Raw genomic sequence first — 16,214 nt, 5'->3', positions numbered from 1 at the left:
ATCCCTACATGGCAATGGGGATCTCTGATGGCAGTGGTCTCTCTCAGCAGGATAATGTTCCTCGCCACATATCAAAGATTGTTCAGGAATAATTTGAGGAACATGATAAAATTCCCTGACTTACAGATTCCTCAGATCTCAAGTGCTGGAATGACAAATTCGATCAATAGAGGACCCACCTCGCAACTTGTAGGACTAAAGGATCTGCTGCTTATGTGTTGGTTACAGATACCACATGATATGTTCAGAGGTCTTGTGAAGTCTATGCCTTGATGCATCAGAGTTGTTTTAGCAGCACGAAGGGCACATACATGAAATTAGAAAGGTGGCTTTAATGTTGTGGCTGATCAGTGTAAAACAATCACAGCAGCAGGCAAGTTAGGTTAAGAAGCACTTGGTCAGATAACAGTAGAATATGATGCAACATGGCTGTCGTAGTACTAGCACTGAGATTCCACATATTTTTTTTTATTTTTTAATTCTTTATTTTTGTTGTGCATTATGGGTTACAAGCAAGCCTGTTGTGCCACGACAGCAGTTCCAGGCATATCAACGTAGGCATTGTCATGACAGGTTTAAGCTGCACATTTTTAAATAGTAAGTAAGCGTGCTAGTACATGCAATCAACGCTAACAGTATGCAAATTAATGAAGGTCGTGCTTGTTGAAAAGGTAGGTAGAGGAGAGACAAAGCTGAAGGACAAGTTTTAAGCATACAATCTATGTTCAAAATTGTATCAGTTAGCTCTTACTAGGCTGATCAACAAACAGTAATACATTTCACTTTTCCACCTAGGCGGTGAGTAAATGGTTACACACCATGCTAGTGCTAAGATATGAGTAACTTGAGCATATAAAGCCGAACATAAAAGCAGTATCAACAGTTAAATGTTACTTCGCTCGTTTAAAATGTCCACCCCATGTCAGCCGGGCAAGGATCCGTTTCGGCGTGCTGAGTGGCCCGTCTGTGCGTTGGAGGTTTAATGATTTTGGCTATAATTTTAGTCCCGTTGAGCGTTTGAGTGAGGAGGCGATGGTTGCTTCTTGGGGCATTTACACTCCCGGCTGGTGTCTGTCTTGAATGAGGGGAGAGTCCCAATTTGGTTTTATTAAGCTATCGGGCCCCTGTGGGAGGCTGAGCTGCATGGTAAGGTAGTCCAAGGCCTTGCTGCCTCATCTCATCTTTGAGCAGAGCCCTTTGGTGTTGAGGATATTAATGCTGCTCTTCCATGGTTTACCGGGTCCTGTTCAGGCAGAGTTTGCCATCTGTTTGTGAGGTATCAGACGAGGACCGCATGCCATGCGGTCTCCGCCATCTTGAGAGCGGGTTCCCGCCGGTTCCTAAACACTTCTATGGGTCACAGGGTGGGGGCCGGGATCACCCCCGCCGGCCCAGAGGGGGGGGGGAGCAGGGTCGGACCTGCCTAGCCTCTCGGTTCTGCCGTACCACTGGTGGGCAGGATAGCTGGGCAGCGGACGTCCACCCAGCTCACCGCCCTGGCGGTCTCCATCCTGTGCGACGGGGATCACCCCACCGAGGGACTAAAACCTTGCGGCAAGCCTCTCCTCGGGACCGGGGTTGTTTAGTTACACCGGAGCACCGCTGTCGGTGGTCAGGTAAAAGTTTTGCCGGTTTTTAAGGGCTAAAACGGAGCAGCTTTTCAGGAGCTACTCCTCTGTGCGTCCGCTCAGCATGGCGGTCCGGCCCCGCCCTCGAGATTTCACATATTTTGATGCCTCTGTATACAGTAATTTGTTTTATGAGTGTATTTTTTAGCTTTTGTTCTATTTTGTATAATTAAAATATAAAATCTTTATTTTCAGAGCCTTTTTCATAGTAATAAGTGTGAATACGGTATCAACAATTAAATTAATATCAAATTAGAGATAGAGAAATACAAAGACCACACATATAATATTCAATATGTAGATATCGAAGTCAGCGTAAAATGTGTAAAACATTCCATTTCCTGGATAGGAAAAAGAGGTCAAATAACAATCAGGAAAAACAAATGTCGATCGATTTTAAATGCATATTTTCCTCTCTATAGTTACAGTACATTGAATGGAATTTGCTAAAAGAGCAGAATTTAATCTACTCTCCTAATTTTGTTAAATAGGGCTGAATGTTGAGATTGCTATGTCAGCACACCACAATTCACTGTTTAGTGAATAAATTCCCATGAAATATCTGTTCTTTTTACAAATGTTTGCACTACTTCCAGTAGTGAGTGACAGGGCATTTGATTCTGTAGCACATGATGTATTGACCACATAACAAGATTTAAATTCAATATACTGTTCACAATGTATCTAGTGGTTGCTTACATAGCAAAACCAAAATGAAATACTTCACGCAACATACTAATGGGCATTTTCAGAGACGAGATGGATTGGTTGTAGGGTCTGGCATTGGGAAGGGAATTTAGATTGCTAATTGCAGTGTTTGATTGAATCACCGCCGAGAGAACAAATCTGTCTTATAATTAAATACATTAGTCTTACAATACTCTAATGTGTGCTTTCTTTTTACTGGCATCATTCCAAGAATTTCCTATTTCTCATCACCCAAATATATATTAAATGACCAAATGAACATGAATAACATAGAAGAACATATACCGCAAACATGTAGAAGGATCATGTACCACTATCAAAATTTCCGTAAAATCAGCTCATATGGTTTAACTGATACAGCTTACAGTCTTGTGTTGTCCCTTTTAAATGAAATGTCAAGTAGATCATTTATATTTAGTGTGCAACAAAAGAGAAGTGAAATTATTACTTGTGCGGATATTTTGGCAAATTAACCTACATAGCCTCTCTGCTACCATTATGGTGTCCAGGGGAAGATGAATGAAGTAGTTATAGTTACCTAAATCCCTCTCTTGGACTTAATTCACGTGGGCTTTGTTTTTACCAGTGAACTCTCATTTATGAACAAGAGAACAAAACAAGGGTCTATGGAAAATCATCCAAGACCTTAAGGTCCTTCAGTCTATGTAGATGACCTCGGGCATGTGCATTGAGATGTTTGTGGCATTATTTGGTCATCTTTTAAGAATATCCCCATCAACTGCTGCATGAATTGTAATGTTGAATCATATGTTTTGTTCTGTGTTTGTAAATCAATTCTGCTCTGTTCTAATATATATTTCTTGCACAAATGAATATGTAAAGTTATTGGCTGAAAATTCATTTTGTGCAAATGATTAACCTCTATGCTTGTGATTTCATTACAGAATCTTAGCCACAGCTGGGACACACTTTAATACTCACGTGGACCTGCGTACATTGCGTGCGGTCCGGGTTCTCAGGCCACTGAAGCTAGTCTCTGGAATTCCTAGTAAGTTTATTTATACACCCTTTTTTACTTTTACTATTGATTAACACATAAAGTTTCTAATTCTTAGTATATGAGCATTTGTGCAAAATTACTAGGACTCCATACCACTAGATATTTTCTAAATAGTGAGCGTTTTGGTGAATTTATGTGACTTGACAAGTGAGCTGTTAAATATATATCAAAACCGCTTGTTTTGAGAAATAGCAAGATGATAATTGTTTTCTAACTCTTTGTTTCATTCTTAATTTAAGCCTAAATTCTGCAGCCCAATTGTCAAATCCCCAAAATTCAAAGTTCAATGTCCATATAAAAAAAAATAATAATTTCATTTGCAGACCATGGTTATTGAACAGTATTAAGTTTGTAATGTCTGATAAATCTTATCCAACATATTTCATAAAGAAAGATATTTGTGTTTTCTGAAGGATCAAATATCTCCCAACAATTCAAAAAGTACATACCTGAATATTCAAATATCCAGTCAACCACGTGAAAGAATGCAGATCTGTTTATATTTTTTAAGGTCACAACCAACTACCTGCTTAGAGTAACTCTACCTCACTCTACCCAACCAAGGACTACATATATAGAGTTACTCCATCACACGGTAACCAACCAAAGACTAGCTCAATAGAGATGCTCAGGGGTGGTACTATCAGCAGTGTGACATTAAGAAAAGGAACCCTCAATAGCTAAAGGGATCCAATGCTGATCATAACTCAGGGGAGGTAGAGTAGTGAGGGCAGGGGTGAACGAGGCATACCTGATTCTGTTCATTGCAGCCACTTGCTGCCAACTGTTAAAGGATACAAAAGGCTTCTGTAAACAGAGTGGGTATTTGGCTGCTGCTAAAACCAGTTTGAAGGGGAATCCTCTGGCAACGTCTTTCCTCCTACTACCTATGCTATGTCCCCAGGGGCGTAATTATCAAGTTGCATGAACCTAATTTCAATGCAAGCTGCAGGCAGCACGTACCACTATGTCCAAGAATGCGGCAGATAGTAACTAGAAGTAGCTGTTTGTCATCATTCCATTACACTAATGGCTAAACCTGAATTCCACTTTTGATGGATACTAAAGGCTGTCTGCTGTCTTATTGCATACTTGCACACACCAACTTTGCTCCTCCACTTCTTATTCCACTCATTTACCCCCCACCTAACTTTCCTCATATTCCTAGCTAAGCTCCAACTCTCCCCACTTCAGCTACCACTCTTTGACACCTGCCTATTCTGCCACTTAACCCTACACTCAACCCCTTCACCTCAGCCCCCACTCATTAACACACTCCGACCCTATGCGCCGAACCTAAATCCCCATTAGGTGAAAAACTTTAATTAACTTTTTAAAAAGGGAGTATGACTTGAAAAATTGTCAACAAAATGTATAACCTGAGTTTAGAAGGTAAAGTAGCAATATAACAATTCTTTATCTGTGTAATCATCTGTTTGGAACATTTTGACTTCTGTGTGTTGTGCTATCTCACATTGCCATTTAATTCATCTTCTGCAGGTTTACAGATTGTGCTGAAATCTATAATGAAGGCGATGGTACCCCTGCTTCAGATTGGATTGCTGCTCTTTTTTGCCATTCTTATGTTTGCAATTATCGGCCTTGAGTTTTACAGTGGAAAGTTGCACAAGGCCTGCTACAGGAACCACTCCGGTATATTGACCTTGATAATTGCAATATCCCTGAGACTGAAATATTGTAAAAATGATAAATTGATATTGTGGCTAACATTTAAGTTGTGCATTTATGTGGACACATAGGGAGCCACATTGGAAAGGATGCTGTGTTTACTACCTACCCCATATTTTCCATACTGGGTTCATGAATAGAAAGTAAAATAATGAGTAGAAATGAGGTACTGTATCTGTTGCTTGTTAAAAATAATTAGAACATAAACAATTATTTTCATAAATTCGAAAATCTATTTGTGAATGTTTCTTACAAGTTTGTACGGAGAACTTGGTACAAGAAAATGTGCGGTAATATATGTACTTACATTACTTTGTTAGCCCAAGAGGAAAGGAAAAAGGTTGTGTGAAATTTTGCTTCAAAGACACATGTACTGTCTAACACTAACTAATACACAAATACACTAATCCATGTATCCCTAATCTCTAACCATCACTTATTACAATTAATACCCTAACCTCGAATCTCATGGTGTCTAGTACTTATCTTTAAATCACAAACTCTAGCTCAATTGCCCCAATTCTAATCTCTTACCTTAACCCTAATTGTTACCCTATCCTTTAACCCTTATAGCAGTAATTAAACATTGTCTAAACATACCTCACAGCTTCTAGCAACTGCAGCTCTGTGGAAAATGGATCCAAGGACCAATATTTCCTTCAACCTCGAACCAACAAAATAATAAGCACTTATTGTGTATATGAGCACACTTAGGGGTGTACTCACTTTTGTTGCCAACGGTTTAGACATTATTCGCTGTGTGTTGAGTTATTTTGAGGGGACAGCAAATTTACACTGTTATACAGGCTGTACACTTACTACTTTACATTGTAGCAGAGTGTCATTTCTTCAGTGTTGTCACATGAAAATATATAATAAAATATGTACAAAAATGTGAGGGGTGTACTCACTTTTGTGAGATACTGTATATGCCATTATGCAAGCAGCACAATAACTTATTGAAAATTTATGCTAGCACAAGCAACACTACACACTGCATAATGATAATTAGTATGCGCTGCTAATGAGCACATCGTGCTGTATGTTTAACTCTTACACACATTAATCACGGGGAGAGAGGGCATTAGTTTAAACACAGATTGCTCACAATATAAAACTAAACTGGGCTGCATTTATAAATAATTTTGTGATAAATTGCTAAATGTGGGGGATTTGACATGAAAACTAATTATGTTTACTAGATTCATCGTGTCTCCATGAAAACATATCATGTCTATATACTGAACAGTTCATGAAAAGCGCTACCCCACTGTATGTAGAATTCATATGTTGCAGGAAGAAAACTGATACAATAATCTCAACATTCTACACATGATAGTCCAGTACTTTTCATGTGCTGCTTTAATATGAAACTGTGGTATGTAACCAGAAGGACAATCGTGGAGCTGGCATTCCTACAACCAGCTTTCTTTCTTACGATTGTTCCATATTTAGTACTTTTACCCCAAAGTTGCTTGTTTTCCATATTCCATGACATACTATAAATTTCTCATTGAATTTTCTATTCCATCTTAGCTTGGGAATTAGAACCCATGGACCCACCACACCCATGTGGTGTGCCACGTTGCCCATCTGGGTATGCGTGCAAGGAATGGATCGGACCCAATGATGGAATTACTCAGTTTGATAACATCCTATTTGCTGTCCTGACTGTCTTCCAGTGCATTACCATGGAGGGTTGGACCACAGTGCTGTACAATGTAAGTAAAACATTGTGGTTACTTTGCCACTATGACTAAATGATGGTGTATTCTATGAAATGAAAACTGTCATCACTTTTATTATCATAACAAAAAAAAATGATATATATATATATATATATATATATATATATATATATATATATATATGTTATATTTTGTAATGAAAACATATACGTTAATAACTCTTTTAGTGCATGTGCAGATTCCATTTGCTTCGTGGGAACAGCCATTTTTAAAGGGTCACTATAGGCACTGTAACATTTTTATTTTATTGAAGTGGTTATAGTGTCTGGAGTCCTCTGGTGCCATCCTTCTATTCAACATTAAATCATTTTTAATGTTGTAATGCTTATTGAGAGACCACAGCACGCCATTCCACCTGTGCTGATTGGGCTAGTGAGGAAGCATTAGCAGCAATTGGCGACAATGGTCGGCTGAGAGTGTCAGCTGACATTTTTCAGTCTATAACCGTGCTTATTGTTGATATGAATTGCTATGACTATGTAACAAAATCCCTCATTGCTTGTAGTAGTTATGGTGTGGGTCACGGTACTAGCATTGTATTCCAACCAAGAACACGCTCCTAGACTCTGGTCACCGTGGGACTATGGCCCCTGGAGTGCATTACCTGTTAAAAACTAAATTTTTGCATCTTGGATGTTAAAAACTATGTCTGGCCCTTTAACTCTGCTGAAAGACGTATGTAATCTCTGCTTAGATATACCTACAGTATGGGCCAGAATAGGGGGAGGCTAACAAGCCATATTTAGAGTTAAATTGCTTGAAAATAAATTAACATTGAATGGAGGGACAATGCCAGAGCACTCCAGGCAATATAACGTGTCCAATGAGGTAAAATGGTTATAGTGCCTAGAGTGTCCTTTTCTTTGGCCTATATGATTAGAAGTACCGTGTATCAGCTAATACCACAAATTATTTAAAAATGTAAAAGTATTTGGACCTGAGGTTGGCCAGTCCTTAAGCTTAACAAAGGCCCTGCTGTGGTCCGAAACCTTTTATCTGCTCCAATAAACCTTCTTTTATCTGCTCCAATAAACCTGCTATTTTTGGATTTACCGTGAGTGCCTGGGCCATCATTTATTTTCTGTAAAATACCTCTAGTGGACACCAGACTCTGTAAATGGTTTAACATTGAATGTAGGGTCAGCAACAGGGCACTATAACCAATTCAGTGAGACAACATAGTTAGTACCTAGACTGTGTCTCCATAAGTATTGCTTTAGTGTAAAATTTCCTAGCAAGAGAAAGATTTGTAGTCCTGAGAAAAGGTTTGGGCAGATGTTTCTGCCCTGGAACTAGCATTCTAAATAAAACTGGTTAAATAAGCACAGGGCAGGGGTTACGGTACAGTAAGGTATGTACAGTGGTATAATTGCAATTGAAAATGGAGAATGAAGAGAATTAATAGACATGATGTGCTCCGGGTCTTGTTATCAGATGGTTAATTTAGCAGTATGCAGATAGTTGTACAGATGTAAATGGTAACAGGCTGTGACCGCTGCACTATAAATGGAAGAGGTGGGTTTTTAATGGTAGTTACAAACAATGGTAGAAACAATGGAATTAAAACATATTGCTTACATTCCAAAATGAAATCATGCATATGGAAAAACACAATGCACAGTTAATATATTTGCAGTTTAAATGTCTGATGGGGAAATGTTAAAAGATAAGCAGGGTATATGTACATAAAAGCAGAATATATAAACAATCACAATCACATTGTTAGATAAGAAACTAGCGTAGATGTAGAAGGCTCAATATCTTGTGGGTTATACAGGGCAGGCCCGTCCACCGGCTCCAGGTGGCACTGTGACAAGGGCCGCATTTTGCCGCCCCTGTACCTTCAAGAAATCTGGAGCAGGGCCCGGGCCGCCTCTTTGCACATATATATATATATATATATATATATATATAGCGAGTACCGATATATGTATATGTTCTGTTCCGGACGCCTGCTGTTGTGTACAGTGAAGACAGAGCCCTGAGAGTGATCTTACAATCCCCAGCAGCAGCAGGTACTCTTCTCTCTCTAGTCGAGAGAGCGTTACCACGGGTTGCCATGGCAATGCTCCGGCATGCATTTTGTGACGCGTGGAGCATTGCCATGCCAACCCGTGGTAACACTCTCGCGGCTCGCGAGAGAAGAGTACCTGCTGCTGTCACAATTTATTCCGGCTATAGCTGAAGCCAATGTGAAAGAAGCATTTTCTCAAAATTAGAGTGAGGTTTACTTTTAGCTCTTTATTAGCAATTATCAGAAAAAAAAGAAAAGTAACAACATGGACCCCTGTGCTGAACTACAAAATGAAAGAGCATTCAGTATCCCAATATTCTCTGAAGTTACTCTGAGAGGAAATAGCAGTTACCTGTGGGTTCAGGGTGTATCCACTAAATTAGGTTTCTTTCTGGTGCAGACCTCTAAGGGGAACTTTAGCATATAGCTGGGAAAACAGCAAAAGGAATGTAGTTCTGGGTGTAGACTAATACTTAAACAAAGTTTGAGGTTGCAGGTAAGTAGTACTGATTTGGGGCTTCATTCCTAAATTGGGCTTTATAAGAACCTCCCAGGAAGGGTGAAAGGTCACACTGAGCAACACGATAAGTTAATTACAATGTTGATGAATAGAGGGCTGAGAGAAGAAATAATGATTAGGGTACTTATCTTGAGGGCTGAGTGGGTAGAGTCCGATAGCTGCCCAATCGCTAGTTTTTCTTTATTATAATGAGCAGCCACTGGCCACCAGCTCTTCGGCAGTCGGCAGATATGCCCCTGCTTGTGCCATGGCAAATGGGAGCATGGGGGAGTTATAAAACATCCCTTGTTTTAATGGGGTGCAGGAGGGGGGGGGGTAATTTTGACCCCTATAGGCTTATATATATATATATATATATATATATTTATATATATATATATATATATATATATATATATATATATCTATATATATACATATTTTTTTTTTACTTTTAATGTGGTGACTGGCTCCTAAGCGCTGGCCAGACGTCAATTAAAAGTAATATTTGCTTTCATTTTGTATTAATCCTGTTTTGCAAACAGGAATCATTTTTTTTTTTTTTTTTTCAGAAAAATGAATAGTTGACAAAATAAAAAAAGGTTACCAAATTCTGGATGAACCAAACAGAAATGTGACAAACCGAGAAAAACAAAAAACTTTCTCTAAACAATGACGAAACCAAAAATCTTTCAGTCCACATGTGTATTATATAATCCAACTGTTGCAAGTAGTTTTGTTGGAGGTTACATACATGGCTATGCAGGTGTTTTTTTTTGCGTTTGTTTTTCTTTGTCTCATCAGATGTTTTCTCACTTGACTTGAGGTATGTTTCTCCTGGTAGAAGAATATCAGAAGTCATGCTGTGTTTAAGTCTTCTCCTTGCAGCCTAACACAGAGCATAGTGTTTGAATTTGCATACTTATTTATAGATAGAAACACTTCATAGGAAAAAAATGTGTTGACGAGTCAAATTATTCAACTAGAAACGGGCAACTAATTGATGTTCCACCCATCTGTTTGTCTAAGTGGACATTATGGATTTTGCAAACATTTCATATCCTATCATTTTCTTGAAACACACTTATTTGCTAACTTATCAAAGCTGGATAAAGGTCAGAATTCACAGAGGAATTTGTTAATTATATGGGGACGTCTACGGCTTTAATGCACATTCATAGTTTGCAGAAAAAGCTGCCAAATGTTTAATGTCCATGTTCATCGTGTTTGCCTATCCTGATTCCTGAATGACTCATTGACATGACCTTTTTTAGTATGATCAAATTACTTATGCCCCAGTTATACCCCACCTACTTCTGCTTCCTGGTCTCTCATCATGTTCTTGCTGGAAATGCACTAAAGAAAGAAACGTTGAAGATTGCTAAATTCTTTTTTCCTACCCTACTTGTTATCTGTGTATCCAATTGCATACAGAAAGATCCCTAATTGTAATAGTATCATTACCTGTGCCTTTAAGAGCATGGCTCCCTTGTGTGCTTTTAACTGCCTTTGCGTAATGTGTTCTCTGTTAATTATTATGTCTGCGCTCTGGTTCGAACTGGCAAGTTTCTGTTTGAGTTTGACCTATGGAATACCTAATTAGGCTAGATTATTTACAATGTGTATTTCTGGTTCTGTGACCTTGGCTATTATGCTAGTTAACTTTTTCTCAATTTTCTGACGTGTTTGGTAAGTGTGGCTATTCTAACAACCATTAATTGTCTATACTCTGTGAGTAAGGTTATGCTAGTATACTGACAGCTTGAAAGATTTGAGGATATCCAGTGAGTTGCCCCCGAAGGTTGTGTTGACTTTGTTTTCAAGTGAAAAATTAATGCAAGGAGAACCTTTACACCAAAAAAGTGAAAAGGTGAAAAATTAGAGCTTTGCTTACTTGTGTTTTTCATTCAGTACAATTTTCTTTTAATTGAACGAAATCCTCATTACGTGTATATATTATGAAACTAGCAATATGATCTTCATGGTGTAGGCTGTCGAGGCTCCATGTGCCTCTCAGCAACTGTAGACATTGCTGTCATTCAGCTGCTCTATCCAGAACAGGTGTACTCTGTGGTATATGCCCTGCCCAAGGTAATTATCTTTATATGGAAGCAGAACGATGAATTAGAAGATATACCTAACGCTGTGCTTGTCATCACAGAGTTATTTAAATATATCCTGATGATGTACGTGGCAGTACTGATTAAATAAAATATGAAGAGCACACAGTGCATGTTATTTATAATGGGTGGCCGGCAAATGCCTGGCTAGTGAAAACTCAGGGCAATCAAAGCGGCAAAGTTGGGTTAGAAATAGGAATTCAAATGCATTAAATCCAGGGAGGATCACCAGCAACATCTTCATAAATATATATATATGAATTAATTAAAAATAGAATCATGAGATGGTATAGTATAATATAAATGTTATGCTAAAGAGACACATGCAGACAAACAGATACACATGCAGGCACACACACATACACACATACACACATATAAAGACACACAGACAGACATACAAGCATACACACACAGAGAGACGGAAATACACATACACATACATACAGATACACATACAGACACACAGACATACATACACACATACAGAGAAACATTCATACAGACACACAAACACACACACATACATACAAACAGACACATATACATAAGGCCGTCTTTAACATTGGGCCCCCTGGATCCTGCCCTCTCCCCCCCCCCACACACACACTTTCACTCCCTGGCTTGCAATCACACCCTCCACCCCAATACAGTGGCAGAACTAATATCGAGAGGACATTTTTGGGGTCCTCTCCTCTAGCGCAAGAGTGGAGAAAAGATAGATCCTCATCTGTTGTACAACTCCCACGATGCGATGCCAGCTCAGCATTTGGACATTGTTGCAGGGTTGTATTTGTGAGCAGTGTTTGTACATTTGAATTTGAGCATGTTGTTGTAATGAGTATGTGTGTGCATGTAGGGTGTAGTGTTGGTGTTTGAGTGAAGAGGGTCTGTTTCTATATACTTTTTGACTGTAAATTCAGGGGTGTGTTTGTATGTAAAGTTTGCAGGGGTGTGTTTGCATGTGTTTAATTGCTGGGATGTATGACATACATTCACAGATATACATACACATTAACACTGGACACATGCACACTGACACAAACAGACTGGTGTATATACACACACAGACACATACATATACACACACAGACACATACATACACATGTACACAAACACACACACACACAGATAAAACCACTGGCACATCCACATACAGAGATACCCACTGACACAAATATGTACACACAGTAAGATACACAAAGACACACGGGTACACATGCAGGGGTGTATTTGTGTGTAGGAACGCTGGGATTAATGCATTGCCACACAGATGAACACTGAGATACACACATGAATACAGATACACTTGCAGTGGTGTATTTGTGTGCAGTGTTAGTGTTGGAATGTAGTAGTGTATTTGTGGGCAGTGTTGGTACTGGAATGATGGGATGTATGCATTGCCACACTCCTAGATACACACATACACTGACACTCATTTACATACACAGGTACACATACACAGACATGCAGATACACATACAAAGTAACACACAAGTATACAGATACATGTATACATACACACAGATACACATAAACACTGACACAAAGGTAGACATACACTGACACAAACACAGCCAGATACACACACACACACTGACACAAATACCAACACTGACACAAACAGACAGATATACACACTAACAGAAACACAGCCAGATACACACAGTCGCACTCACACAGTCAGGTACACACATCTCGCCAGATACACACATGCAGCAAGATACACACACTGACAAACACAGCCATACAGTTAAACACACACAGTCAGGTACACACACACATACAGTCAGATACACACATACAATCAGATACATACAATCAGATACACACACAGTCAGATACACACATACAGTCAGATACACACACACACAGTCAGATACACACAGTCAGATACACAGACACAGTCAGATACACACACATACAGTCAGATACACACACATATACAGTCAAGCACACACACACACATACACACACACAGTCAGGTACACACATACAGTCAGATACACACACACATACAGTCAAATACACACACAGTCAGGTACACACACAGTCAGATACACACACACATACAGTCAAATACACACACAGTCAGGTACACACACAGTCAGATACACAGACACAAAGTCAGATAAACACACATACTGCCAGATAAACACACATACACTCAGATACACACACATACAGTCAGATATACACACACAGTCAGATACAAACACACACACACACAGTCAGATACACACACATATACAGTCAAATACACACACACACACAGTCAGGTACACGCACATACAGTCAGATACACACACACACACAGAGTCAGAGACACAGACACACACACAATCAGATACACACACAATCAGATACACACACATATACAGTCAAATACACACACACACACACAGTCAGGTACACACACATAGTCAAATACACACACACAGTCAGAGACACACACACACTCAGATGCACACACACAGTCAGATACACACACACACACACACACAGTCAAATACACACACATATAGTCAGATACACACACACAGTCAGATACACATACACACACACACACATTTCAATTTACATAGTATAGCCACCCTCCTGTCTCCTTACCTTTACAGAAGGGTGGCTTCCCTGGGGTCCAGTGGGAGCTGGATGGCTGAGATTGATGGGAGCCTTGGGAACTTGGCTACCTCAGTCCTCCTCTTTCTTGGTCTGTGCCTCCTCCTTCTTCATGTGTGCCTCCGCCTCCCCAGCGGTACTCTGTTACTTGGGAGGAATGATCTCACGTCACTTCCTCCCAGCAGGCAGGAAGACAGGGGCCCGGTCCGTAGCACTCTTGAAGGGTCGGGGGACACCTGATTTCTTCACCTGCTGAAGCCCACGGTGATATTACTCAGTATCCCGGTGGGCTGTTGAGACCTAGTTGTAGGCAGGGGCCCACTGGCAGCTGCCTGGGGCCCCCCAGAAGTAACTGGGCCTGGGAAAGCTTCCCCTTCTGCCCCACGTTAAAGATGGCCCTGCATATACAGACACATATACAAAATATTTTAGTCACCCTCCTGTTTCCAACTTTTTAGGTGCAGGAGGGTGACTTCCCTGGGGTCAGTGGTGGCTCAGGCTGATGGGAGTCAGAGTTCCCACTCTGACTCCCTCCTCTCCTTCCTCCCATGCGGCTCCCATTGTAAGCTGGGAAGAGTGACCGGGGTAGTCACTTCCTCCCAGCTCTGACATCATCAGAGGGGGCCCGGTCGCGCTGTTAAAGTGCTCCAGCGCTAACCAGGTTCCCTGGAAATTCATTGCCATCGGGTGGCCCTAACAGCATGGGGCACCTGATGGGCACCTTCAATGTGGCCCCGGCGGTTCTACCACACGGGCCAGGGCATGTGTTTAGCCAGTGGGCACTGTGGTCGCAGGTGTCCGCAGGGCAGCCGGGCCCCCTGCAACCGCGGTAGTTCAGCTGCTGACTATATGCACTCAGAGCACTTCATCTCATTGAAATGGACTGGGTGCAGTGCCCTTGTCCCTATAACTCTGCAATTTGAATTATTGCAGTTATTGGTAAACTTTTCAGTTTACAGTTTGTTAACTCCACCTTTGTTAGCTATGTAGCAGACAGCCATTAGAGGTTCATCCGGGTACTTAGCAGACTTTTAATTCACTAAATGACGCTGGACATCCTCACACTTTGCAAGATGACATCCAGCATCAGTTAAAACCCCCATAGAAAATCATTGATTCAATGCTTTCCTATGGGGTAGTGCTTCAGCGATTGCAGAACTCGCATGCATATTAGGTACCCATGCCAGCTGACATTGGCACAGGAGGAGTGGAGTTGGATCCTGACTTAGTGCAGCGAGACATCAGCATTGGAATAAGGTAAGCGACAATAGGGGCTTTAAACCTTTCAGCACCATGGGGCGGTTGTTGGGGGCAGTATGGCACTATAAAACAATAAAACTTTGTATATCTAGCACTATAGTTTCCATTAAAGACAGTAATAGATTTTGGTGACACTGCAAAAAGATCACATTCTACAAAGTAGAAAAAGTGGTCTATAGTTTAACTTATGCATTCAAGGTGAATTGAGAATAAAATAATACTAAATAAAAAAAAATTAAAACAAAAACAGGAAGTAAAAGGACAAAAAAAATAATTTGAAAAACTGCAAACTGCAGAGAAACCATTTGCTATACAGTAAACCATGCATTCTCTCGATCACTCATACCCAGGCTGCTCTATATAGACTACTAGCATGTTTCAGTAGAATGTATTTAATTTCCCCTATGCATCTGAGATTGTAAATGCGTTTGTTCTCGTATCCCAAGAGTAAGCATCGCCTGGTCTTATTCTAATTCATCTCATGCTTCGGCATACTGTTAGAGAGAGCAGAAATTTCTTCTGCCAGAAAATTCCCAGGAGTATTTCTTCTATGTGAAACTCAATCTGACGAACTTCCTCTGCTTGATCTTGCTGAATTTTACCTGGGAAGATTCCTGTCAATCAACAAAGAGTAAAGCAGTGTCAGTCCTTCGAGAGGCTATCTACCCAAGCAACTGTTTGCTGTCGAAGGCACAGCTCAAGGGAATAACGTTTATTGGCAGTACGACAATCAATCCACATTTTGCAAACTTCCGAGGCCTGATATTGAAACACGCATGGTTTACTACACTCTGCTTTTGCCGAGATAGAATTATAGGAGATCATTCCGCCGATAGTGGAGAAATTAAGAAGATAAATTACGGGCTTAGTTGAAACAGTTCTTTGGAAATGGGCATCTTCTAAAAAA

General features: G+C 40.2%; 1 protein-coding gene across 7 annotated transcripts in view; it reads left to right on the top strand.

The window, feature by feature from the left end:
- Window positions 1-16,214, top strand: part of CACNA1E (calcium voltage-gated channel subunit alpha1 E) — a 738,678-nt gene that overhangs the window by 584,099 nt on the left and 138,365 nt on the right. For all 7 annotated transcript variants that reach the window (XM_063428300.1, XM_063428305.1, XM_063428301.1 and 4 more), the window contains 3 exons: window positions 3,242-3,345; window positions 4,858-5,010; window positions 6,583-6,767. In XM_063428300.1, coding sequence (XP_063284370.1) covers window positions 3,242-3,345; window positions 4,858-5,010; window positions 6,583-6,767 — 442 coding nt within the window. The remainder of the gene's footprint in view (window positions 1-3,241; window positions 3,346-4,857; window positions 5,011-6,582; window positions 6,768-16,214) is intronic.

Source organism: Pelobates fuscus, chromosome 7, assembly GCF_036172605.1.
Source record: "Pelobates fuscus isolate aPelFus1 chromosome 7, aPelFus1.pri, whole genome shotgun sequence".
Taxonomy (NCBI): domain Eukaryota; kingdom Metazoa; phylum Chordata; class Amphibia; order Anura; family Pelobatidae; genus Pelobates; species Pelobates fuscus.
This window is presented reverse-complemented; position numbering and strand designations above follow the sequence as displayed.